The 27,021-nt window shown below is 38.4% G+C and overlaps 2 protein-coding genes across 6 annotated transcripts in view; both read left to right on the top strand.

Moving 5' to 3' along the window:
- The window catches only part of ANKRD29 (ankyrin repeat domain 29), a 47,130-nt gene extending 34,332 nt beyond the window's left edge, over positions 1–12,798 (top strand). For all 5 annotated transcript variants that reach the window (XM_088130714.1, XM_025169213.2, XM_088130713.1 and 2 more), the window contains one exon: positions 1,016–12,798. In XM_088130714.1, coding sequence (XP_087986840.1) covers positions 1,016–1,099 — 84 coding nt within the window. In that variant the 3' untranslated portion in view covers positions 1,100–12,798. The remainder of the gene's footprint in view (positions 1–1,015) is intronic.
- A 4,234-nt stretch (positions 12,799–17,032) lies between these two features.
- NPC1 (NPC intracellular cholesterol transporter 1) overlaps positions 17,033–27,021 on the top strand; it is a 52,470-nt gene continuing 42,481 nt past the window's right edge. Inside the window, exon 1 of the mRNA XM_088130712.1 lies at positions 17,033–17,326. Coding sequence (XP_087986838.1) covers positions 17,231–17,326 — 96 coding nt within the window. The 5' untranslated portion in view covers positions 17,033–17,230. The remainder of the gene's footprint in view (positions 17,327–27,021) is intronic.

Here is a 27,021-nt window from a genome sequence, read left to right as displayed (position 1 = left end):
CAAATTCAGTCCAGCTATGTTTATTAGCTACAACCTCTAGCAAGAATCTTCCCAGACTAAAACCCCAGTTCCCAAAGTCCTCCAGCCACAACAGTGTGAATTCCTCAGGGAAGTGTAAGTCTCATCCTTTTGTTCCTCCCACGCGGTTCCGGTGAGCTAAGAAAATGCTTATCTCCCTGAGCTTGGCCTTCATAATTCCATTCCATCACATCTCTGAGTTCCAGATGATAAACTGAGACTTGGCAGATTTTCATATTTAGTATGAAATATGAAAGGTGGGTAATTGATTTAAAGAGCAAGAGATGATCTCGATGCTTTCCATGAAGTTTATCTAAATCAAGAAGCAATACAAAATACGTATAGTAACCAAAATAATACAGCAAGATTGAGCCTTAGCCCATTCTGTATGCATGGATGTATTTATTTTAATATAATTGTTTAACCTGATATTTAGCCTTATGTCTTTCAGAGTTGAATATAGTAGTTAGAAAATGACATTAAAAATGTTACTTGGAAATAAGTATGCAGAGAGGACTGAAGCCATGTTCCTAGGATTGTGCAACCTAAATTACATAATAAATATCAGTTTGGGAATAGTTTCCAAAGAAATTATGTAATCCAGATTTATTGCATAAGTATACCACAATATTTTTGGCAATAGTTCTTTATATAAAAAGGTGTTAATCTTTCAAGTTATTTATGTATAAACTACATCATAGGTTTATTGTCATATAAGTTTGTATATCCATATTAAATCCAGGCAAATCTTGCCTTTCAATTTTTCTTGATTTTATGCCAGACATTAATCACCAACCTATACGGAAATGTAATATATACTACAAATTAATTAAAGAAGTAAATACTGCAAAGAAATAGATATTCCTTGATAATAAGGGCATCGTCTATAATTGAATGTAAATAATCCTGTTGATTTTGTGTCTTAAACTTGGATACATCAAAGCTAAGCAGTGACCATCCTTTTTCTGGTTTCTCACTGATTTGTTTCTTGTTTCAGAAAAATGAATTGCCTTCAGATCTGACAAAAAATGAGCGCATCCTACGTCTCCTGCAATCTAGAGCAAAGCACAGGAAGAGTTAATGTCCCTTGACATTTTGAGACAGCTGATGAATCCTGTCCTTACTAGCCCTCAAGCAAAGCTCGTAGTCCTGTAGAACTGGAAATGTGTTGTTGAGATTCAAGCATTTCCTGTCTCCTGTTCTGTGAATGAGGTCAGGATCTTTCATGGAGTGGTACAGCTAAGATATGTTAGGCCGCTTATGCTCACCAGGTTTTAGTTGCTGGCTTCGGGGTAGGGAAGACGGGGTCCACAAAATAGCTTTCCTGAAAAGCAGGTCTTATTGTACTAGAAGAAGATCCTCTTTGCTTTAGTATATTATATACCTTGAAGTAATCTCCTAATCCTTCCCCAGTGTTGTATAGGCCTTCCCAGTGATGTGGCTGCAATAAGCCTTAATGCAGGTGTGGAAAATCTAGCTCTCCTATTGTTGCTGAACTAGATCTTGCAGCAGCCAAGAGAAAATTATGAGGGGTGCTGGTAGTTACAATTCTTTAACATCTTGCAGGTCACATGTTAACCGATGTTTGTTCTAACCATTTTTAAAGAATATGTTGCCTAGGCTCTGTTTACTGTCAGCCACTTTAGATGTTGAGATACACAAGTGCCTCCCAACTGGTTAGCGTTCTATAATGTGTCTGGCTTCCTTGCAGTGATTATTTAGACTACTTTCTTCTGCTCAGTGATACTACGAAGATTTGCAATAAAAATGGGGTATAGATGGTTATAATACGCCTTTGCTTAGGCATACCATTCCTGAATTATAGTCATGATATATATAGTAGCATACTGAGTTTCACTTTGTGTATTTTATTATTGTTACCCTCACAGAGATCTCTATGCAGATTTCTTATTACCTATGTAATTTTGTTTCCCATGTATTTATTTCAATTAAGGCATGTGTAAATTACCACTCATATTTTTCCTGGATGGATTAGAATGCAAATTCATGTTTTTCACATCTAGGAAAAGCAAAATTTACTGATTGCATTTTATTACACATTTTGTGTATTACAACAAATGTCATGGATGTCAGAGAGCTTTTGAAAATGCACAAATGTGCATTGGTAGCAGGCCAATATGGACATGAAATAAGGATTAAATACAGAACTACTTCTGTGTAATGATTATTTCTTATATCAGGATACGTTCACCTGAACATTTTAATGAATTTTTATGAGTATTTTGGACAAACCACTACCATGCTTATTTTCTGCTTCAAGAATCCTGACCAAGTATGTTACAGCATCTTTCCTATTTAAATTAGTTTGAAATGTGATGCTTTTAACCATTGTGATTTTGTGAATAATTTGCTTCTCTCATGTTTCCTTCTCTAAACATTTAGACTAACACAAGCCTAATACACCTTATTTTCTATTTATTTTCTATTCAGTTATAACTATTCCATGGATTTGTCCTCTTCATCCAGATATTTTATTATGCCCACCATCTCTGTATTCTGTTTTAGCACTAAGCATTCCAGCTTCTTTGGTTTAGACATTTCTAGTACAATGGTATTGGCATATATAAACATCTCTACATGGTGTAGACTTTTCTTTTATTTGTTTGTTTGTTTGTTTGAATAGTTTTCCCTATGATTCATCAATATATGTAATGGTATGTGGGAAAGACCTTGGGAGGTGGGGCAAAGAGATGCTGCCTAGGGAACAGTCAGATAAGAGACAGCATAGCCTGCAACTGCATAATGCAAGAGGCTCAGAAGGAACCCTCCCTAGTTTCTTGGGCTGTAAAGGAGAAGGCAGGAGAATTGTACTTTCAGACTTACAAGATTGATGTCAGCCTTTCCGGGTAGACCAGACAGGAAACACGACCAGATAAGCTAATTCTACTTTATTGTAAAGCTACATTAACAGAATCTTGTAAGTCTGAAAGTACAATTCTTCCACTCTCAACTAGCCTCTTACCCCTCCCATTATACTGCTGCAGGCTATGCTGTCTCTTACCTGATCATTGCCTAAGCAGCATCTCTTTGCCTTGTCTTCCAAGGTCTTTCCCACATACCATTACAATATACACATGCATTGGCAAGTTCTACCATATTCCCATTTCACAACAACATTTTTAACTTAAGGGATAACTATATGCTTTATAGCTTCTTCATGTCTTTCCCCAGAAATAAGTTCTCAAGCTGTTCTCTTTCTGATAATATGAAACAATGCTGAGATTCATTTCACTGTTATTCAAGCATAGTCCATGTTTTTCCTATAAATATGAAAAATTCCAAATATTCTCCAAAACCTGGCAGTAAATTCTTTCCTCCATACATCATCACTTTGTCCATATTTGGGTATCTTCCATATGGAAACCTGAACGTTTATGACACACAATCATGAAACTCTAACTAGCAATCTCTTTCCTAACCAGAATCTCATAAATACATATATTTCCAACAGTCCTCTTGTCAACTTTTTTAATGGTGCTGACACACCTATGCACTACTCATCAGCAAAAAAGATTTCACAACTACCATTCCTTTGCAGGGCGAGGCTTTTCCATGTTCATATCTTTGTCATTCAGTCTTTTTTATTACTATTACAGGAATAACTTTGGATTGCCAATTACTGCAGTTGTAATAATTCAATCCATAGAAGTGAAATAGCAGATAATGAATTTAATTTGCACAGTGAGAAATGAGTAAATTGAAATAATTTTGAGTTATTCCCAATTAGTTCCATTTATTTCTGTGGGTCTACTCATAAGTATGTATCCTATCAGCCATAAGCCATATCAATATACATTGATATTTTTTTTTACTGGTTCCCTCTAAAATAAAGCAACATTAGTAATATAGTTCATAACATATAAAACTTTAAAATCCACCTGTATATGAAACAGAAAACCTTTTGTCTACATTATAATTTGTTTTGGCTTACTTCCCCACAAGGAGTTGGCTTCAGTTAGGATACTATTCATATATTGTAATATACTCTTTAAGAGTGCCCTCACCTACCAAGTTGCTGAGCTGGGCAGAAATAAAGTTAGGGGTGGACTTTGGGGGCAGATGTCTAGCGCCCTGCTCAGCATAATGAGGATAGTTTCCAAATGATTTTTCTGCTATGTGAGGCCCTGGTTTTTTTCTAAGTAAATATATAGATGACTGCTGTGCATGAACTAAATACTACTATGTAAAGAACCCTTTTCCCTGTAAGATCATTAAGGTCCAATAAAATCAGTAGGGCCAAAGATTAATTTCCTAACTTCTGTGTTACTGAGCAGAAGTACTAAAAATAGTCACCAAATAATCAAATACTGATCTTCCATGATGTTTGTGGCTCTGCAATATATCTTAGCCATAAAGTACTACTACAGTAGTCCTCGACTTACGACCATTTGTTTAATGACCATTCAAAGTTATGACAGCATTGAAAAAAGTGACTTTGGTCATGTAAACAAAATTCAGGTGCTTGGCAACCGGCACATATTTACAACAGTTGCAGCATCCCAGGGTCATGTGATTGCCATTTCCGACCTTCCCAGGGGGCTTCTGACAAGCAAAGTCAATGGGGGAAGCGGATTTGCTGAACAACTGCATATTCACCTAATTATTGCGATTCGTTTAACGACCACAGCAAAAGTTATAAAATTGGGCACAACTCACTTAATGACCACATCACTTAGTGATGGAAGTTCCAGTCCCAATTGTGGTCATAAGTTGGGGACTACCTGTATACAGATATTATAAACAATGCATTTATTTTTTAGCATTTATCAGCCTTTGTGTATTGGGTGTATTCCATTAACTGAAGATCAGAATTATAGGCTATTGGTGCTACTGAACATATATAACACCAATTAAGTAGGATCATTAATGTGAATAAATGGTGCTTTAAAAAGTCTTTCTGTCTGATAATTCGCAACAGCAAATTAAAAAGAACCATGTGCTATTTTTCTATCACATGTACAGCTATGTTTATAATAGATGAAATATCTATCAGCACAAGGAGTCTGCAGGGCAGTACTCTCTGTGTGCATTGCTTAATATGCTAATCTCAAATTAGTTAGTTACAACACGTTTCAATTTGAATGAGGACCTTGCATAGTATGATATATATAGCTGGGCATAAAATTCATGTCACCCACTTTGAAACCTGTTCCTTCTGGAGAATGCAACCCCAGCCAGAGCCAGTGATTTATCTGTCCTGGAACTGGATAACTTCTGAATCAATATTCTCTGTATTTCCAGAACTAAGTCTAAGCCTATTTCTTCCGATTCATTCACCTCATGACCTCCAGATATCAGGTCAAGACTTCCACTGCATTTCTACTTGGCTTGGAGTGGCAAAATACAGGTGAGGTATCACTGGGGTGAGGCACCATCTGCATAACGATGATACCTCACCCCATGCCAATATTTTAACCGGAAGACAAAATATTCCCAGGTACTCCCACCATCCCACCGAGACATTTACAGGGCCCAGAGGCATTGCTATAAAAATTATGCTGGTGGCTAGTGGTTTGTGACATGCCATCTTCCTGTTTGTTTATTATAAAAGTATGTTTTTAAACAGGTACATTGATATTTACCTCTGAGAGAGGGAGTCCCTTGCTCCTAAATAGTTCAGACAGTATGTTCAGCTATATACTTTACTGTGAAAATTTCATTAAAATATGTGTCATCTAGTATAACCTAGATATCTAGTATAACCTACACGTCTTGCACAACCTAGATGACACAGGCTTTTTCTCAAAAGCCTTTCCCAAAGGAGCTTCTAGTACAAGCATACAAAAAATCATTATGGCTGCCTTCTTTGTAGCTTATTATTTAAGCAAAATTCTACCTCAGGATTTCATTATGAGAAAGTCTTTAATAAAACATGAATAGGCCTTCAATTTTTATTTAAAATTTTGGATAGACGTTATATGATTAGTGTTTCAGTCAAGAGGCATATGTTTGCTACCCAAAGGGAATCACTTCAATCTGGTTCTTGAAACAGCAAGCTGGCATACCTACCCACAAATGCTTAACTACAATTTCCTGGTTGTTATCTGCTGCAGTGTCCCAGCATACTTATCTATAAACAGATTTGCTTGCAAGAAAATATTTGGCCTGTTCTTTAAAATTACAAGCTGATGGATATATTAGAAGCTCACCTGCCAGCAAATAAATGACATGTCTGTCATTTTCCATGTTAAATCTTTCCACATGTGAATTGTAAAATATGTAAATTGCTTCAAAGGAAAATAGGGAAACCACCTGCATGTGTGGTACCCATATTAAATATGTAGTTCATTTATTTTCCAGGGATCTTTGCTGCCCTGGTACGTGATGGCAAATGGAACTGATTGCTCTTTCCAATGCAGTGATATGACCAAAGTCTCAAATGTACTGTTAAACTGGCTGTGATATGAATTCAGTCTACTGAGATTTGATTGGAAAGCTAAATATTCCCTCTGATCTACTCCTATGATTTCAAAGAAGCCCCCAGATGTAAGGTTAGGTCAGCTATTTTATGCCCATCCCCAGGACTTTTTCTCCCTCTTATTATGGTGAGGTTGTGCTGAATATGTGAATTAACTGCTGATTGACAGCTGGAGGAAAAAATAATTGGCTCATAAGCAATAGGTAGTTTGGCTTGTAGCAATATTACTGTTACTTGTAGAATTTGTCATAACCTGTCAGGTTGATAGTGAAAGCAGTTTCAGGGGTAAGTGGGGATTGTTCTCTGCTTGTCTAAACTTGTTTTCTCCATAAGGTAACTTAGAGCAGTGTTTAATGTCTCACTCTGGCACAAGGGTTGAGAGGGTCTACCCTATGGCTTAAGCCAAAGTCAGGCATTTACTCCCCTAACTCATAACACTGCCTAGAGCTATGGCCTGTACCAGTATATGCTAACTGTAATTAATAAAGTTCTGGCCATTTATAACCCAACATTCAGCTTTTTGAGTGATAATTGAACTTCTTACCTTCTACTATTTCAATTAGTGCTCTAGGTGCTAATTTTATCTGCAACTCAAAAACTTCATAGAATCGCATAATGTAAGGATTGGAAAGGATTTTGGAAATAATCTAGTGTAATCCCCTGCCCATTGCAGGAATCTACTATACCGCAGCCTGACAGATGGGATTTAGCCTTTGTTTAAACTTCTCCAGTGCAAGAGAATCTACCACCTCCTGAGGTAGTCTACTTCATTGTTGAACAGCTCTTACCTTAGAAAAAAATTCCTATATCCAACTGAAATGTATTTCCATATAATTTAAACCCATTATTTGAAATCCTGTCTTCTGGAACAATTCTGTCTTATTTTCTACATAACAGAACCTGAGGAACTTGATGATAGCCACTGTCTCCCCAGTCTTCTTTTTTCCAGGTTAACATGCATAATGCTTCCAACCATCCCTTGTAAATTTTTCCCTCCAGGCCCTTTGTCATCTTGATTTTTTCTGCTCTGGATATGCCCTCATTTGTCAATATACTTCCTCAAATGAGATGTCTAGAACTGAATGCAATATTCCAAGTGCTGTCTGGTCAATGCAGAATTGAGATAGGTTATTATTTCTTTACAGCATAGTCTACTTCTTTGGATGCAGCCTAGGATTGTACAGTGGTACCTCGGGTCACGAACGCTTCTGTTCACGACCAATTCGGGTCACGAACAGCACTGTTCGCAAAATTCTGCTTCCGTCCGCGAACGCTGGATCGGGTGACAAACAGGATCCGCGGCCATTTTCCCTGCCGTGGCACGTGGTCATGGCTTCCTGTAGGGAGGGGGATTCTCCCTCCAAGCAATAACCGCCTCCCCACCCGCCTTCCTGTCCTCCACGCCAGAAGTCACGTCGAGCAACGTTAGCGTTCTCTCTCTTCGTACTGTACTTTGTGTCATATTTTTGTGGTTTAAAAAATAAAAAATACATATGGTTCAGAACAGATTAACCGTAATTACATTGAACCTTATGGGAAAATTTGATTCGGGTTGCAACCAAAATCGGTTGGCGACCAAATTCATAGGGGTCAGAACGGATTAACCATATTTACATTGAACCTTATGGGGAAATTTGATTCGGGTCGCGACCAATTCAGGTTGCGACCAGAGTCGCGGAACAAATTAAGTTCGTGAACCGAGGTACCACTGTATTTGCTTTTTTTTAAGCTGTATTAGACTTTTGGCTCATATTCATCTTGTGCTCCACCAAGACCCCCAGTACTTTTACAGTAGAGTCCCCACCCATCCTATACTCTTGACTTTAATTTTTTTCATTCCATATGACTTTGCATTTGATCCTGTTGAAACTCTTGCTGTTTTTCTCTTATAACACCTCCTTCAAATAATTTATAAACATTTGAACAGCACAGGGCCTAGAATGAAGCCTTGTGGTACACCACTCAACATTTCTTTCCAGCTTAAATTTCTGCTGCCATATTGCATCAGAATAATATACAGAACTACATTTATCTATATATTATTATATTTATCACCTTAAATCATATAAATCAGAAGGGTTAAACTGACTCCCCATCGATGCTCAGGATCCATGCCTATAATTATTCATTTAAAACATCACCAGTAATTATATCAGTAGTTCACTTCTAAGGATACCCAATTATCTCAGTCTTTGCCATTTTGCCTACCAAAAGATCCCTAGAATTATTGCAGCTGACAAATGTCATCTCCAAGCCTAAGCATTCTGCCACAGCATTTCATTCACCAACACTTGGATCAAAAGAAGGCAACTTTATTCCTCTGGATGTCACACTTTTAAACAGTTTTTGGTTTCTGAAAGCTATAGTGTGATGATGGGAGACAGCAACGTCACTAAAGAAAACAGGGACAAAATGATCTACTTGTGTTTTAGATTTTGGGGGTGGCTTATGCAAAGTCCCACAGGCTTAACATTATTTTAGGCTGTAAACAATAAAAAAGTAGAAAATGTTATGGTTCCTCAAATTGCATTTTTGTTTTGCGCTGTGATTCTGGTAGAATCTGGGGGATCACAAACATAGGATTAGAGGCCATGTGGTCTTTGGGTACATACTGCCCTGCCCTGACTGTAATTGTAAAAACATCTCATTCTGATCTCCCAAACATACCTTTAATGTATGTCTTAGTTTCTAGTAGCCAAAATCACAGTCAACTACATTTTCCCATTACTCACTGCAAATGTTGATAGTTTTTAAATTCCATAGTCTTTAGCATCTGTGCTGCTAATTTAAATAGACTGAATAAATTTTTTAAGTTTAGGCAAGCGTCAGTTGGTCAAGTCTTCTCTCCTGTTAAGGACACCATTATCTACTTGTGTGTGCTTTTCTGGAATGTAAGGGACCTCAAAAGGGCTGGTAGGACAGCCAGACGTGATACTAATCAGCCATGACTTAAATAATTAAATCTGTAGTATATGTGCTCTGGGATATCACTTTTTCAGACTCTGAAAGCACTGCAGTGATACGCTATTATTGGAGGAATGTGGTGCCAAATTCCATGCTGCTGCTGCTGCCGCCACCTTGGAGAATTGAGGATTTTCTGGGGAAAAAAGCCCACAACAGATGAATTCAGCTAAAAAAACTACTTTGATTAGTACTATAAAATAAAACAAAAAACCAACATAGAACACTCTTGTTTTGCCACTAAATTTCTGTTTTGTCACCAAATGTTGGCAGTATGATGTGGGACAGTTAGGAGCTTCAAGTGATGCAAAAGAAAAGTGGGGGATCATGTACAGCGCACAAATCCCCACCCAAATTTCTATGTATTTTTTATGTATTTGGAAATGTAATTCTTTGAATAGGCAAAAAGATATTTTCTCTAATCTAGAAGTTTGAAAGATGGCTTTTTCAATTCTTTGATGTATTTGTTGAAAGAAACAGCTTCACCAGCAGTTTACATCGTTTTTCTCACCGAGGAAGAAAACAGGATTTTTATGACATTCTTGATTATATCATGGCATGGAATTAAGAATTTACCAAAAGTCATATAATTCGGCTGTGGGAGAACAGCTCAGTGCACTAACTCAAAGTCCAGTGCTTTGGAAAATGAAAAATTGCTTTCCCTGTGGTGCATCACAAATCTGAAAACCAAAAGACCCTGGAGGGTAAGATGCAGCAAAACAATCAACCAAAATAAAACAAGAACAAGATAAATTATGTATCAGTTAAGTGATAGAACAAACATGTAAAACAAAGTAGTATAAGTAGCTGCAGCAAATGATTAAATTAATAGAAACAATTCAAAGCCTCACCGAATAAAAAGATCATTATTACTCATCTAAAAACTGAGACAGGGGAACTCCAGAAGTTTGCATTGGAGGGGACTGCAGTACCACCACTGAAACCATCCTCTAGTGAAGCACCTGCTCATCTCATCAGTGGAACTTGAGGCTAAAATGTATATGACCTATCGTGCCTTTTCTTTCTCTGTACTTCTTCATTTTAGCTTGCCCAAGCCAGTTCAAAGTGTATATAAACACTGGCTTGCTCTCCTGACATTCTGTAACTGTCTGCAAGTGTTCTCAACACATCAGGTTTATTTCACACCAGATATAAAAGCAGGCACAAATTTCTGTAGATAAACATGTCCATGATTGCAGCCTTAATATTCAAGTTAATATTTATTATTTTAATCACATAACTAAAATTTATTAGATTTTACAATCAAATTTAAATGGAATAAAATACAGACTTAATCTTCAATCCCATATCAATCAAGAAATAAGAAAATGGTTATTTTTCAAAAGGAAATTTTTTTCACTTAGCTTCTATGAACTGGTTTCTATGAACTGTAATTAAATCATAATAAATAGTAATCATGTTTGTTTCCGCTCTGTCTTGGTTTGCGTGCCATGCTAAATATCTCCTGTTAGAGTTATTCAGAGTTTGGCCCACTTGCCTGAGGAGCTGACGAACACCATCAAAATAGTATGCATTAGCCATATTATAGTTTTATTTGATATTGGTTTAGAGTTGTCTTCATACGTGAGAAAATCGGGCTTTTTCAGAGAAGGAAAACATTATTTACAATAAGGGGAGACCAAAGTTAGAAATAACAAAGGCTGTTTCCTTGAGTCTTCTGTTGCTAGGCAAAGCAATCTAGAAACCAGCTTAATACGGATAGAAATGGTAGATCCTGTACAGATGGATACTACAGAGCCACCAGGCAAATCCATATTTGTGGTGGAAAACTCACCCCAAAGCACCAGCAACTGAAAAGGGTCCAAATTATTGTTTTATTCGTTCTAAAACTAGCAGGTTACAGTGAGTCACGGATTTCTTACACCCAGATGAGCCATGACCAAGAGCCAAAAGGTTACATAGACCTTATTTTGGTCAAAGACAATTTGAGCATGCATACAGAATCCCAAATACTGAAAGTATTGTTTTACAGAACAACTGATAAGGAAACAAGATAACCACAAAGGGAGATGCAGGTATCCTTCATAGTGGTAGACATTATAGACACATTCCTTGAAATGTAATATAACAGCTTTGATGTACAGGAATTGCCAAGGCTTTGATACTCTATTTTAATAAGCTATTCTGTACCCCAGAAGAAGATAAAGAAATGCCTTGAATCTTCTAGCAAGGCATTGACTCTGTAATGAATTAGTTGCTATTAGATGCAGATTGGCACAATTATACGAAGTCCATTGTTAAGAATGTTATTTGAGAGGTACTCACTGCAGAAACAATGGCATAGCTTCTATTTACAATGTGCAATGGCATGCTCTGACAAACTTTCACTTATGTGAAAGAATACAGTCACACTTTCTGAGGGCCACAATTTCTTCACCAAGATGTGCCCCTAACGCTACATTCAGATTGGACACTGGGCTACCTAGCACAGAAAATAAAGCTTGGCAACTAATTACATCTTACTGGCTCAAATTCAATAAATCTCTTACTGGGTTCCTGTCTTTTTTAGTATAGCACAGAACTGTATCCAGCAAGCTGCTCCATTTGAGTATGTCTCAGGATTTCCTTCTAACCATGAGATATAAAGCAAAGGAAGCCAATAAAGATTAGAAGACATGGAACTCTAGAATAACCTTGCAGCTGCCCCAAGGCTATACGAACTTTATAATGAATCAAGGAAACTGTAACCCATACAATACCTATATAAGTTATCCTATTCCCGATGTCACTAAGCCTTTTCTAGAACACACTTCAATGTAATACCTTTCCCTCTGCAATCATGGATGGTAAATATAATCAGGTACCCTTTTTGCACAGATCCGCATAAGGAAAAACTGAAACCTTAGAACCTGTCTTTCTGAGGTAGTTTTACAAGAAATTGTGCTCCCAACTAATCCAACCCTTGACAGACAGACTGCTTGGCCATTCTAACCAATGATATTTAGAATTTTTCCTAAAAGACAAGCACCCTGAAATCACATATATATTTGCTAAGTTTTACACCCAAGCCATAAGGCTTTGCTATGTTCAGACCTGACAACATTAATAGGTGGTAGTCCTCACTTAACGATGGTAATTGGGACCAGAATTTCCATCGCTAAGCACTGTGGACATAAAACATGTCACGTGACTACATCGCTTAGTGAGGCAATCCCAGCAGTTCCCAGTTGCTGTCATTAAGCAAATCACTGTGGTTCGTTAAACAAGGACCTCACGTGATCGCAACTTCTGACTTCCTGCCAGCTTCCCCATTGACTTTGCTTGTGGGAAGCCAGCAGGGAAGGTCGGAAAACGTGATAACGTGTTATGGGAATGCTGTGAGACTCATAAATCTGGGCCAGTTACCGAGCACCTGGATCACGATCATGTGACCGTGGAGTTGCTGCAATGGTCGTAACTTTGAGAACTGGTTGTAACTACCACTTGTTCAGCACTGTGTAACTTCAGTCACTGAACGAGTGGTTGTTAAGTGAGGGCTACCTGTATTCATTTAATCAACAAGATTTCCCCATATTCTCTGATTGTATGTGGTTGGTTAATTTTTATGATCTGATCTTGGACTGTAATAAAATGTTCATTTGCTTGTTCAAGGTATAGCAAGGGGCCCCTGTGAACCTCAAGAAAAATATAGCTAATACTATACTTACATAAGGAAACATAAGCATGAGTACAAAATTGCTTCAAACTGAGTTCTTATTCCAACTCACCACAGAATCGAACAAATACTATAAAGGTTGTGCAGTGCTTTATATCCGAAGGCAAAAGAGTGCTCTGGATCATGTGCAGATGCTCACGTAGTCATTGTCTGCAATTCTTTAAAATAGCTGTCTTTACAACAAAGTCAAGATGTTCGCTGTTGAAATTCAGTAATAATTAAACAAATCATAGATGATTTTGATGATCTCTTTGTTTTGAACATTGCCGTATTTGTATATACTGGTAATAATTGTCAGCAGTTTTGTTTTCCTTATGATGTTTTAATAGCTGCCTTAATCTCTTGTATTTGTTCAGTCACCATCAAATATCCAAATTCCCTCCATCTCATAGGTAGGAACAAAACTGCATTACAGAGATTTCTTCAGAAGTTGCAGTACATTTAATAAAGTTTGTACATTTGATATTATAAATTATTTTATGTACCCAACGTTAGAGGTTGAGTTCACCTTTATAGTTGATGAAGCTTCCTTATTGCTAACTTCTCTGTTTGTGGAATTTCCATCATGTCAAAATCCCATCAATCTCATTTTACATGAAAGAAAAATGGTAAAGATACTTTTAAAATATTATTTTGTCTTAAGTATATCTTGGAACTATTTTATAGATATTACTAATTTTTAAATTCTAAATGGGAGCAGATTATTTTATACTGCTATTTCTGGGAAGTGAAAAATTGAAAAGTGCCTCATAAATCAATATTTTCCAAATTGATATCCTCTGGGTATGGATATTATTCCCAGCCAAACATCTTCATGTTCCAATATATATGTAGAGTACTAGATTGGGGAACAGAGTTATAAATCATGAAAGGAAGTACAAAGTTGAAGTATATGATGAGACTTCAAGGAAACAAGAAAAAAAGTTTCCATAAGGTTCAGTTTATTATTTATCAAATTCATGCAAATTATCTAAACTAAAGAAATGAGCTATCATAACCTTCTGGCTCATGCATGTTTTCAGTGGTCTCGCTGCTACAGAATTATCTATTTAAATCATTGTAGGCTACATTCTACTCTGTATCGAATATTTCAAAAGGGAAGATTTGGACATCTTGTAAATGGGTTGGATTGGAGAGTCTTTAGGTCTGCTATAGCCCTGAAGTTTTAAACAAAAATGACGACCAATAAGTATGTGTGAAACTACAATTTCTCTTTCAGCAGTTTATGTATGGTTATGAAGATTGTGAAATGTTTTGGTTGCCATAGGTGCCAATCCTGTTTATTCACTCTGAGTCAGATGACAAGTTAACAGATTAGAAACTTCTGTCATCCAATTGTAACAATTACAAGACTAATCAGGCCACTTTACATAAGCAGTATGTACACAAGCAACGTATTAGACAAATTTTCATATGTGGTGCAACCCTAGTAAAATCTACTCTTTGCTGTCACACAGCTGATAAACCCTATCACACAATGGGGCTACCTAAAATCCTATTAAGAACAAGAACGTGCAGTTTGGATCACAATGTATACTTACCTAGAAAAAGCTCTACTGAAATCAGCTGGGCTCACTTCTATAAAAATATGTCCAGGATAGTATTTTGTCTTTTGTTAAAAATCTCATACTAAAGTTTATACAGACTTTTGCAAGCAATAATGGCTTTTGAGTTAATGCTACCAAATGTGGTCTGCAAAAATCTGGACAACCATTCGATGATAACAGATAAATAAAACATTAACTCTTTGGTGCTATCTAGTTGTCAGAATTTTTGCAACCCAGACCTAGCAGTTTTTAGCAAAACTAACTACTGGAAAATACTATATGTAGAAAACTTCTTATAGGTTTATTAACCAAAATGAATCCTTCATATTAGAAATATACTTTCTCTTGCAAATGTTTTTAAAATACTGACGGAAGTAATAAATAAAATGATGTGGTAAGGTCCTTCAGATGCCGCTGCTTTTCCATGAAGTTATTTCTCTGTAGAATTATTCCATGTGACTGTGGGATTTGCATATGGATTACAAATATATGAGTGGAACTATACATCTTAGAATATAGGAATGTTCAAATGGCAATATGAACCTCAGACTCACATTTGACCACAGGCTATATTATACCTTTTATATATTTACAGCTAATTTTGCCTCTTATGAAATGCTGAAATATGCACAGAAATTACAGTTATGAATAAAAATCCATATCTATATAATGCAAGCCTCCAACATCCCATATACATGTATATACATATACATATCACACATACCCACTGTACAAGCATCTGTGTACAACACAGAAAACTAACAGCGTATAAAGAACAGAGATGTCCAGGCCTGTCAAGGAATGACACTTTTTAAATAAGGAAGTATGTGGGTTTTTAGAACAAACCTACCACTTGTTAAAAGACATGTGATTGAATGCAGATGAGCTAGACTCATATGGGTCTGTTGACCAGACATATCACATGACCAACAAGCTTTCACAACAATTGCTTTTCCATGAAAATGTATCTACAGTATTTGAAACTTGAATTCCAACTCAGTTTTGCTGACCCAAAAGACATTATTTTTAAGGAAGCCATCGGGCAACATCAATTTAGAATTGCCCCCTTGATTTTGAAAAGTTTGAGCATAAGCACATTTTATTTTGATTCTTTTAATGGAAATGATTGATTACATGCCATCAAGTCATTGTCGACTCTTAGCGACCACATAGATTCTCTCCATGATTACCTGTCCCTAACCTGGCCTTTCAAGTCTTCTAACAGTGCACTCATTGCCACTGTAACTCAGTCCATCCACCTTGATGCTGGTCATCCTCTTCTTTACTTTCCTTCCACCTTTCCCAGCATTAGACCCTTCTCCAGAGAGCTAGGTTTTCACATGTGTCCAAAGCAGGATAATTTGATCCAGTCATTTGGGCCTTGAGTGAGAGCTCTGGGTTGATTTGTTTGATGATTCAACTGTTTGTTTTCCTGGCTGTCCATGGTATTCTCCAACACCAAAGTCCAAAAGCATAAGTATTTTTCCTATCCCACTTTTTCAAAGTCCAACTTTTGCTTTTGTAGAGTGTCACAGGGACTACTATGGCTTGCCCAATTCTGATATTTGTAGGTATAGACACATGACATTTGAATATGTTTTGCAAGGCCTTCATGACTTCTACCAAGTGCTAGTCTGCAGCATATTTTTTGACTGCTTGTTCCTTTACTGTTGAGTTAATGGAGATATCTGATTTTTATTGATTTTTTAAAACAGAAATACTTCCTCGACATACGTATAACTGTCACTCTAGATGCTTGGTATAAAGGCTTTCTATTTCTGCAAATCTTCCCACCTGCCCTAATGCAGAAACACAGACCTAGAATAAAAGAGAAAAATGGCTGCAACTACACATTTGCTCAGAAGCAATTCCTACTAATCTTAAAGAAAACATCAATAACGGAATTATTGTAAAATAGAATTGTAAAAAAGTGTAAATTGTAAAATTTACAAATTATTGTAAAAAAAGTTGTAAAATAGCGTCGGGGGGAGAGAGCTCAGTGCTCAAGTACATTTCTGAGGAAAAACGACAGCAAGATTAACATTTGATCAAATGCATTTGGAATTTAATTATGAAGGGGGGAAAAACTAGAATCTCCACATTTAAGTAACCGGCTGCGACGCGAAGGGGCAGTCCTGCCCCGGTTCCTCACCGTGAGGCTGCTGGAAGCCCCTGAGACTGACTCCTGAGCAGCTGTGCCCGAGGGCTGCACTTGGGGAACGGGAGAAAACGGGTCGCCAAAGAATTGGGGCGTGTCCGTGGGCAGGGACGAAGGGCAGCGCGTCCCGGTGGCGTGAGAAGGAGACGGCGTCACCTCACAGGAAAAGGCGGGCGACGCGCCGAGCGGAGGCGGAGTCGATCGCCCCGGCTGGCGGCTTCAACTCCGGAGGGGAGGGGAAAGTCGTGCCGGTGCCTCCCCGCCGGAGGATCTTCTGACGCTCAGCACCGCCTCGTGCAGAAAACCAGCAGGCGAAGGACGGCTCTTTTGGCTTCTCGGCCATACTAACCTCTGCCTAATCGGCTCAGCCCCGCCGGGGATTTCTAAAGCTGGCGGCGAAGCGAGCGGAGGGTTCGGCGACTTCGTCGGGGATGCGCGTGCAACTCCCGCTCTGCGGCCCACACTGTGAGAGGCTCTGCGGCCTGAGCATCGCCGTCGTCTTTTTACTGGCCCTTCTGCCCGGCCAGGTGAGTGGCTGAGCGAGCGGAAAGTGGTGTGAGAAAGGGGGAACATGGAAGTGAGGCAGATACGGGGCGGAGAATGGCTTTTGGAAGCCCGGCGGAGGGAGGTGAAGGTGGCTTGAACTTGCCTCAAGAGGAGGGCGGCATGTGCTGTAAGGACGCGCCCTCCGGCTTCGTGCCCCCGGATGTGCTGGACCTCAGCCACATCTGGGTTCTGCACCAACCCTGATGGCTGGGCTAATCAGAGTTACCCAGTCTGGGGGGCGCCACGCTGGGGATGGCTGCTGTAGGAGGCAGCCAGGTGGGTGAGGTGGCCACAGCCTGCACGACTCCAATGGTTGAGAATATTCCAAGGGCCTTGCCTTGCGTGTTTACCTGAAAGTAAGTCTTCTTTAAGCTCCAAAGCTTATTGTTAATATTATTTTGACTTATGGCCACAACTGTTCCCAGGGTGAAGGCATATAGAGCGTTTGTCCTGAGGAATCCTTCGGAGAGGCATTTCTGAGTTTGGGGAACTGCACAGAACCGAAAATCGGGCAGATAAAAATATCTTGGATTAACAAACTGCATAAAAAGCAACGGCTGCTGTCTTGATTTTGAGGGGAAAAATTAAGTTGTTCTAAAAAGAGGGATACTGTCTTATGGAAGTTTTAATTAGGGGTGGCTGCAGTTGTCTGCAAAATATAGGTTGTGAAATAAGTACTGTATGTATCTCTGGAGCTAAGTAGTTATATTGAATTGGAAAGCACTTAAGCTGTAGCCATTTTATGGCTTATTGGAGTAATGCCTTGTTGTAATTTATTACTTACATAATTCAACAGTATATGTGGCACAATATACATTGCAACTTTAAGTAGGCTTACAGACTAAAAGGTTCAAAGGAAATGGAAGAACAGGAGGAAAGTGGAGGGATAGAGGAAAGCTGAATGTCCCTGTTATCAGCTGCATATGCTTAGAATACCTTATAGACTTACAGTAGGCAAGAATTAAGGAGAATATTAAGGGACATTAGAGGTGGTGTCACAAGGAGATTTTCAGAAACAGTTTCAAGTGTATTGAACAGAGAGTGGAGGAAGGTTTCCATTGTTGCTTGCTTGATGACTTTTTCTGCAAAGACTGCTTACAACTGACATTTTTTAAAGTGAAAATATGACTCATTGTATCATTTTTACAATGGTAATACTTTTACAGTGATACTACATTTTACAAAATTACAACTTTTAAAAAAGTATTGAAGTGTTCACAATATGAGATACTGAATCTGCCATGGAGATTATTAAAAAAGAATCTAACAGTGCAACAGATGGCTGAATGAATTAAGTGTAAATGTCCAGCTATTTAAGTAGCAATATTTTTAGAGTAGATAAAAATGGGAGGTCATTTGGAGAAAGTAACTTGAAAGATGTCACTTTTCAAGTCTCTCTTTGACACATAAGGAGACAGGTAGATGGTCTGATAATATGTTTGTACTTATTTTTAAAACCAGTGTCATAGTTTTTATTCCACTAGTACTAAGGATGAACTTTCTGTGATACTCCAATGTATTTCACATCTATGAGAATTTAAACACAGTGTATCTTCTGCACTCTGGCTCCAGTTAAATGCACAATGACTAGTTAGGCTAGTGGGCTTTATAGTTTTCCCAAGACATATTTGTTTTGGGCATTCTAGCAACAATTTTAACAAGGTGCTGTTTACAGAGATATATATATATGGCTTCAAAACCCTGATTACACAGTCCTCAGAGAAGAAGGAAAATAAGCTTAACAGCCTTTACAGTTTATCACAGGTATAATCCATTTCCCTTTACTCATGTTATACGTCAGAACTATATGGACTAATAATGAAGGTGTTCTGTGTAGGTAAGAGTACCATCCCTCTTCCCTGCTTCTGGAATAATGTTTAGCTGCTGGAAGTTAGCAGTAGACCATTCTGTTGGAGTGATTAGAATGTGCTTGAGAATGTATTTCATTTTGCCTTTCCACCTTCCTCTAACTTAACTATATATTTACATATTCATTTGGTCAATGATCAGTGATTAATTTCCAGCAGCTGTTGTTTATAGTGTATGCCTTTCTGCAGATTGCTTGGCTCATCTCAGTGCTAAGGAAGTTGGAGCATACAGAGTGTAAGGAAAAGATATTGAGTTATGCTTTAGTAGAAAGACTTCTGATAAAAAACAAATTATTTCATTGATGATAAAGTTTAGTCATGGAGGATCCCTTCCTGTTATGTAGCAATAATGAATTCAAGGTGATTAATAATGGGAGAAGGGGATAAAAATGTTGTTACCCAGCTCTTGGGCCTCTGAAAGCTGGAGTACAGATGTTACAGTAAAAGGTGCAGTTTTTTCTCATCATTAGTCCCATGCTGGGTGAAACTTTAAAATTCTGTTTGTGATTCATTTCTAAGAGGCAATCCCACATGAAGAAAATTGATTTCTATAGGTTGCTGCTATTGTAGACTATGCTTGTAATCTGTATAGGATGGAGTAAGACAGGCTTCCTAGATGTTCATGGAAAGGACAATGAAGTAACAGCTGGAACAGATAGATTCTGTGACTTAATGCTTTTATGGAACTGGCAAACATTTGATAGCAAATTCACTTACTGAAAAAGGTAGTACATATGAGAAAGTATATTCATGGTTATATGTGCTTAATTTCAGTGGATACTTGGTCACCATTTTCAATGAGCAAAATAGTATGTCCATTGTTTTGAATCAATGCTACCTTGTTCTGCATAGTTTTCTCTACCTACCTCTTCTGCTTTTTGTATGAACAATTCATTTTGTGTGTTTTCTTTGTAGAGAGACTTTGCTAAAAATATTTTCAATAATTTATGTGTAATACAAGCTGCAGAATAGGTGAAGGGACTTTCTGTGGTCAAGGCACTGTTGGGCTCTATATTTGTTAAGATATTTAGGGAAATGGCTCAATAGAAAATACTTGGGAATCATATTTTACAACATAAGCATAATTTTTAATATCTGAGTTGTAATAGGATCATAACTAAATGGAATTCTCAACTAAAATTTGTTATAATGGCCTTGAGAAAAGACAAGTATAGGTGGTCCTCATTTAACAACCACTCATTCAGTGACCATTTGAACTTGTGCCAGTGCTGATCGAGTGGTAGTTATGATCAGTCTTTGAAGTTCTGGCTGTTGCAGTGCCCCCTTGGCCATGTGATTGGAATCTGGGCATTCAGCAACCAGTCTGGATTTCTAACTATCACAGCATCCCAAGGTCACATGATCACAATTTGTGACCTTCCCTGCTGGCTTCCCACAAGCAAAGTCAATTGGGAAGCCAGCAGAAAGTCAGAAGTCGTAATCATGTGAGGTCCTCGCTTAATGACCCACATGGTCCTCACTTAATAACAGTAACTGGGGACTGCAGGAACTGCTGTCGCTAAGAGGCACGGTCACTTGATGTCGTGCTTTATGGCTGCATCTCTTAGCAACAGAAATTTCAGTCCCAATTACCATTGTTAAATGAATACTACCTGTATTGTTATTTCTTTTACCTATATCCATTTTGATTTTTAACTATTTTGCATGCATAATTTCTTTCTTCCACCATTGTCAGAATTATCATGGTTCTTTAGACTTGGGAGGAAATTATGTAGGTTCATGCCATTTGTCTTCATATATGAACTGCACTTCTCTTACTGGGACTTGTTGTATAGCACTAGGATCACATGCTTCATTTCTGAGGCTGGATTTACAATATAGAACAACAGACTTCAGCTCAGCCCTAGCAAGACTGAGTGGCTTTGAGTTTGGGGGCCTTCAGTTTCCAGGAACTTACTTTGGTGCTGGATGGGGTTGCACTGCCCCAAACAGACCCTATGTGCAATCTGGGGGTCCTTCTGGACTCATGACTCCTGCTTGATAAGCAGGTGCCAATTGTAGCGAGGAGGGCCTTTGAGCGACTTTGTGTTGTGTGCCAGTTGTGCCTGTTCCCGGATCAGGAGGCTCTACTCTCAGTCACTTGTGCCCTGGTCACCTCCAGAATGGATTACTGTAACACACTGTACATGGGACTGCCCTTGAAAAGCATCCAGAAGCTACAGCTGGTGCAAAATGCAGTGGTGTGGGCAATTATGTACACTCTTTGATCAGCACATATTACACCTCTGCTCCACAAGCTGCATTGGTTGCCAGTTTGCTTCTGGGTTCAATTCAAGATGCTGGTAATGACTATAAAGTGCTACATGGCCAGGTATTTGAGGGACTGCCTCTTCCTGGTTAAATCTACCTGTCCCATCAGGTCCAGAAGAAGAGGCATGTTAGGGGTCCTATCTACCATGGAATGTCATCTGACGAGACTCAGGAGGAAAGCCTTTTCTGCCACAACATCTGCCCTTTGGAACATCATTCCCCCCAAAGGTTGGACTGGCCCCAACCCTGCTGGCCTTTAGGAAGTGTTTTAAGACATGGCTTTGTCATCATGCCTGGGGATCCAGTGGTAGAATGGATCCTGTGAGTTGGTTATATTCTTAGCAATTGTATGGATTAAGTTTTATGGTTTTAAACTGTTTTAATTGGTTTTTAATGGTTTTTATTTTAGTTGTTTATTTGTAATTGTTTACTGTTTTTGTTACTTAATTGTGTGAGCTGCCGAGAATCCCATATGTGAGATGGGCAGCTATATAAACTGAATGAATGAATGAATGAATGAATGAATGAATGAATGAATGAATGAATGAAATAGAAGAGCTCTGAGGTGTATCATATGAGGCTGCAGGTTGGGGATCACCAGCTCTTGTTGTTGTTGTTGTTCCGTCATTAAGTTGTGTCTGACTCTTCGTGACCCCATGGACCATATCGTGCCAGGCCTTCCTGTCCTTTACTACCTCCCGAGGTTTGCTAAATTTCATGTTCATTGCTTCGGTGATGCTATCTAACCATCTCATCCTCTGCCATCCCCTTCTTCTTTTGCCTTCAATCTTTCCCAGCATCAGGGTCTTTTCCAAAGTGTCCTCTCTTCACATTAGGTGTCCAAAGTATCTGAGCTTGAGCTTTAGTATCAATCCTTCCAATGAGCAGTCAGGGTTGATTTCCTTTAGGATTGACTGGTTTGACCTCCTAGCAGTCCAAGGGACTCCTAAGAGTCTTGTCCAGCACCACAGTTCAAAGGCATCAGTTCTTTGGCACTCAGCCTTCCTTATGGTCCAGCTCTCACAGCCATGCATTACTACTGGAAAAACCATAGCTTTGATTATATGGATCTTCATAGTTTCTTCTTGTTACCTTACTTTAAAATAAATTATTTACAATAAAAAGCTAGTCCCAGGAATAAACATACAATTCTGACTTACATTATTTCCTTATAAAATACATTTTGAAGGCAGCTACGCTACTGTTTCTAGGTATCCAAAAATCAGGAAGACAGTTGAAAAGGTTTCAATTAAGTTAGAAAAATAAGACATTTAAACTGAGGAAAACTAGATAAGTGAAATAAATATATTTGGTAAAAGTTGGCAAGTTGTATTTAGGCAGAAACCAGCCAAGTTAAAAAAAAAAAAGGAATTTAGTTGCCCTGAAGAATGTAGCACACACAAGTCTAACAGTGGTTTAGCATGATGCCTGAACTGTAAAACCACAATTAAATTATCCTCACTCTGCCAGTTAGGTCACTATAATTAAAGACAGAGGAAAAAATTGTGCAAATTGCTTTAAGTGTTGTCTAACTGGAAATTCAAACCATGCTGAATACGCCTTTGTGATAAATAATGCACTGTAGTGGATTAATGGAGGGACTTGTACATTAGCTAAATACTGAGATACTACATATGATCCAAATACATCATACAGGAGTGTTTCTGGTGGAAACATTTGTAGCCAAAGTCATTAAATTATTGCCAGCAGAGTGGGAGCCACACAGATATTGGGGGAATCTCATTCCAGAGGCCAAGAATATATCGCAGTTCTAAATGTGGCCACCATCCCAAAAGGGTTAGGGACCTCTCTTCTCTAGGGATCTTAGTAATGACAATTAAACTCCAATTTCAAGGATGCTCTTTTTCAGAATTCAGTAAAGATGCTATTATTTGTGATTCAGTAAAAGAAGTCAATGTTAGGTGAAGTTGGATGATAGTTCAATCATGGCAAGAGATATGAGAATAGGTAATATTCAGGTTAATTGACACTTTTCCAATATATTATTAAATACTTGCAGAGCATTATATGCTAATGCAATTATTGTAGAAAAGACAAAGGATTGGTCAGAGATGCTGCTTACTTGGTATATTAGACATTTTTATGCACATGATTTTTTATATATTTGCTATTTGAAGAAGAAAAATATACAACATTATTTATTTTTTAAAAATTCCTCATGTATTTTTAAAATAGAGCTCATAGAACTTTATGTCAGCCTTCTGAGTTAGACCAGACAGGAAACATGACTAGAGGAGCTAATTCTTATTTATTGTAATTTATTGTAAGGCTACATTAATAGAATCTTGCAAGTCTGATGGTACAAATCTCCCACCCTCTCTTTTACCATCTGAGAGGTTTTGGAGGTTCCTTTCTGAATCTCTTTCTCTGACCATTCTGCAGCTGTTGTATATGCCCTCTTTTATCTGATCGTTCCCTGGGCAGCATCTCTTCCCCTTGTTCCCAAGATATTCCCACATACAACTTTATCATCTACATTAATTATTTATATTAACAGAAGCAAAGTTAACATGCTAGCACTTGATTATGTGCCCTCAAGCTGTTGTTGACTCTTAGCAACCACATAGATTTTTCTCCATGACCATCTGTCCCTAACCTGGTCTTTCAGGTCTTCCAACAGTACACTTATCACCACTGTAACTGAATCCATCAACTTTGCTGCTGGTCATTCTCTTTTTGTCTTTCATTCTACCTTTCCCAGGATTAAAGCCTTCTCCAGAGAGTTAGGTCTTTGCATAATGTATCTGAAGTAGGATAATTTGAGCCTGGTCATTTTTGCCTTGGGTAAGAACTCTGGATTGATGATTCGCTTGTTTTCTTGGCTGTCCACAGTATTCTCAGGAGTCTTCTCCAACACCAAAGTTCAAAAGCATCAATACTCTTCCTATCCTGCTTCTTCAAAGTCCTATTTTTGCTTCCATAGAGTGCCACAGGGAATACCATAGCTTGCACAATTCTGATCTTTTTAGGTATAGACATATCACAGCATCTGAATATCCTTTCCAAGGCCTTCATGGCTGCTCTTCCAAATGCGTGCTAGCAAATATGTGGTTAAATAATTTGCCAAGCATTTATTTGTTGTATTTATCCAAAAGGAAGACTAAACCAAGTTTACGATAATGTCTTATCCCCGAAAGATGAATAGGCATGTGTTGTTGTTGTTTTTAGAAAAATAGAGAATTGTATGTAATGTCAAAATTTCTGACTTCGTCAGCCTTGGATTGCTGATTCCTGAAACTAGTCCTGGAACGTTTCCCCCTTTCCATAAATGTACGCATATGATACTAGTATATGTGTTTGTAGATGTATGTTTTGTATGCATGTGTACATATGTGCATATCAGAAGCCTCACCAAAAAAAAACATGGCTGAGAAAAAGATATATAATTAAAAATGCCTCAACTGGTGGGTGGGGGTGGGGAGAGACAGAATTGAGTGATGAGAGTGTGGATATCTGCACTGGGAAGGAAAAAGAAGAGAAAGGGGGAAATAAAATTGGATGGAAATGAAGGAAAAGAAAATATAGAGAATCCTGGTTTAGGCATTACAACAAAATTTAAAATTACCTAAGGAAGCAGCAGGTTCATCTTCAAAAGCATCCAAATTTTTAAATAGCTCTATCTAGATTAATTTGCACCTCCTGCTCATTCCTTTATTTACTGCATCTTCTAGGGGATTTCTTCAAGTGATACTTGATTTAAAGGATACCTAAGCATTATTGTGATCTTCATTTAGAATGTGTACATAGATCACTGTGTGACAGTTTTCTAGATACTATATAAAGCAATAAATATGTGATTCATTTAGCTCTGCCTTCTTGTCCTGGATTACTTGCCTGGAGATGTACTACTTAGAAGATAGTCTGATGGATTTAGGAAACTAGGAATTTCTTTAAATACTTGTTTTTAGGAACCTGCATTGCCTGAATATATAGTTACACTGCCTGTAGTGGTCCTTTTTTGCCCTTGCTTTGCATGATTGAAGATCTGTAACTTTTAGTCCTAGAAAACAGGCAGTGGCAAACCACTTCTGAAATCTTGCTAAGAAAACTACAGGGACTTGTCCAGGCAGTCACCAGGAGTCAACAATGACTTGAAGGGACAAAAACAAACAAACAAACAAACCCAAATACCTCTTACAGGTAAGTGGATGCTGTGCTTTCTGTATTAATAAATGAGGGAGAAAGTGTGTTCTAGCAGCCATTTTGCCTAGACTTCCAGCCTTAGGAGGCTACTTATATCAGAGCTTGAGACCAATTCTGCAGCAATGCTGTATGAATCTGTCTTTCAGTGCCCTCATTTAGTATTGAAAGCTAATATGAAACAAGATACAGGTAGTCCTTGACTTACAATGGCAATTGGACCAGTATTTCTGTCACTAAGCAATGCGGCCGTAAAGTGCAACTGCATCGTTTAGTGATGGCAGTTCTAGTTGCCATCATTAACTGAATTCCACGGTCTTTAGGCAAGGCAACTTCCTACTGTCTTCCCACAACCAAAGTCAGTGGGGAAGCCAGCAGGCAGTTGCAGTCCCAGGCTGGCAGGCAGGTAAGTGGCTGCTGCTGGGTGGGAGAGGGAGTGAGTGGTTCCAGGGGAGGGTGCGCAAAGGGGTGCAGGAGAGGTGCGGGTAGGGTAGGGTGCGTGGGGTGCGCAAGTGGCCAGTATGATGCAAGTGCAGAAGAGCTGGGGAAGGGTGTGCGGATGGGAGAAATATACCCCCGCAACTAGTGACCTTCCCTGTTGGCTTCCCCATTGACTTTCTGAGGAAGCCAGCAGGGAAGGTTGCAAATGTCGATCACATGATTGCAGGGCACTGCAACCGGTTGTAAGTGCAAACTGGTTGCAAAGTGCCCATATCACGATCATGTGACCACGGGTGCTGGGATGGCCAGAATTGCAAGGATTGGTTGTAACCACTATTCATTCAGCGCCATCATAACTTTGAGTGGTCGCTGAATGAATGGTCATAGGTCAAGGACTACCTGTACAAGTGAAGCACCAATATGAGTCCTTATGTTAATAAAAATGAGCAATAGAACTGGAGGTTTGCAGATATATTAAAATGTCCTTGGGTTCAGTTCCCAATGATTATATAGATCCATCCCTATAGTTTCCTTGGCAAAAATATGGAAGTAGTTTCAATTTCCTAGTCTATAGTGCTGCTATTTCTTAGTGTTTCCCCATCTGTGTATTAATGAGGTCTGATCCTGCTTATCTTTTGTGAGATAAGCCATAGCCATTTGAGCACTGCCTTTGCAAACATTATAAAGGCATGAAAGGGCAAAAAAATACATGGGAATATCTGGCTTTGATCAGTCCTAGAATATTTGATAACCATATGTCTTAGTATTAGTATTAGTATTAGTATTAGTATTAGTATTAGTATTAGTGTATGGCATTTAAACAGGAGCATGTCTGAGTAAAAACAAGATGAAGTAATTCAAATGCTTAAAAAAAAAAGACATATGAAAAAATCAGTCCTTCCATGCTTGTTTCAGATATCCAGTGGAAAACCACA

This window comes from Python bivittatus, unplaced genomic scaffold (assembly GCF_059951505.1).
Source record: "Python bivittatus isolate LINGU-HERP-01145 unplaced genomic scaffold, Pbiv_v1 ctg000840_np1212, whole genome shotgun sequence".
Taxonomy (NCBI): Eukaryota; Metazoa; Chordata; class Lepidosauria; order Squamata; family Pythonidae; genus Python; species Python bivittatus.
The sequence above is the reverse complement of the archived record's forward strand: the minus strand, read 5'-3'. Positions and strand labels throughout refer to the sequence as shown.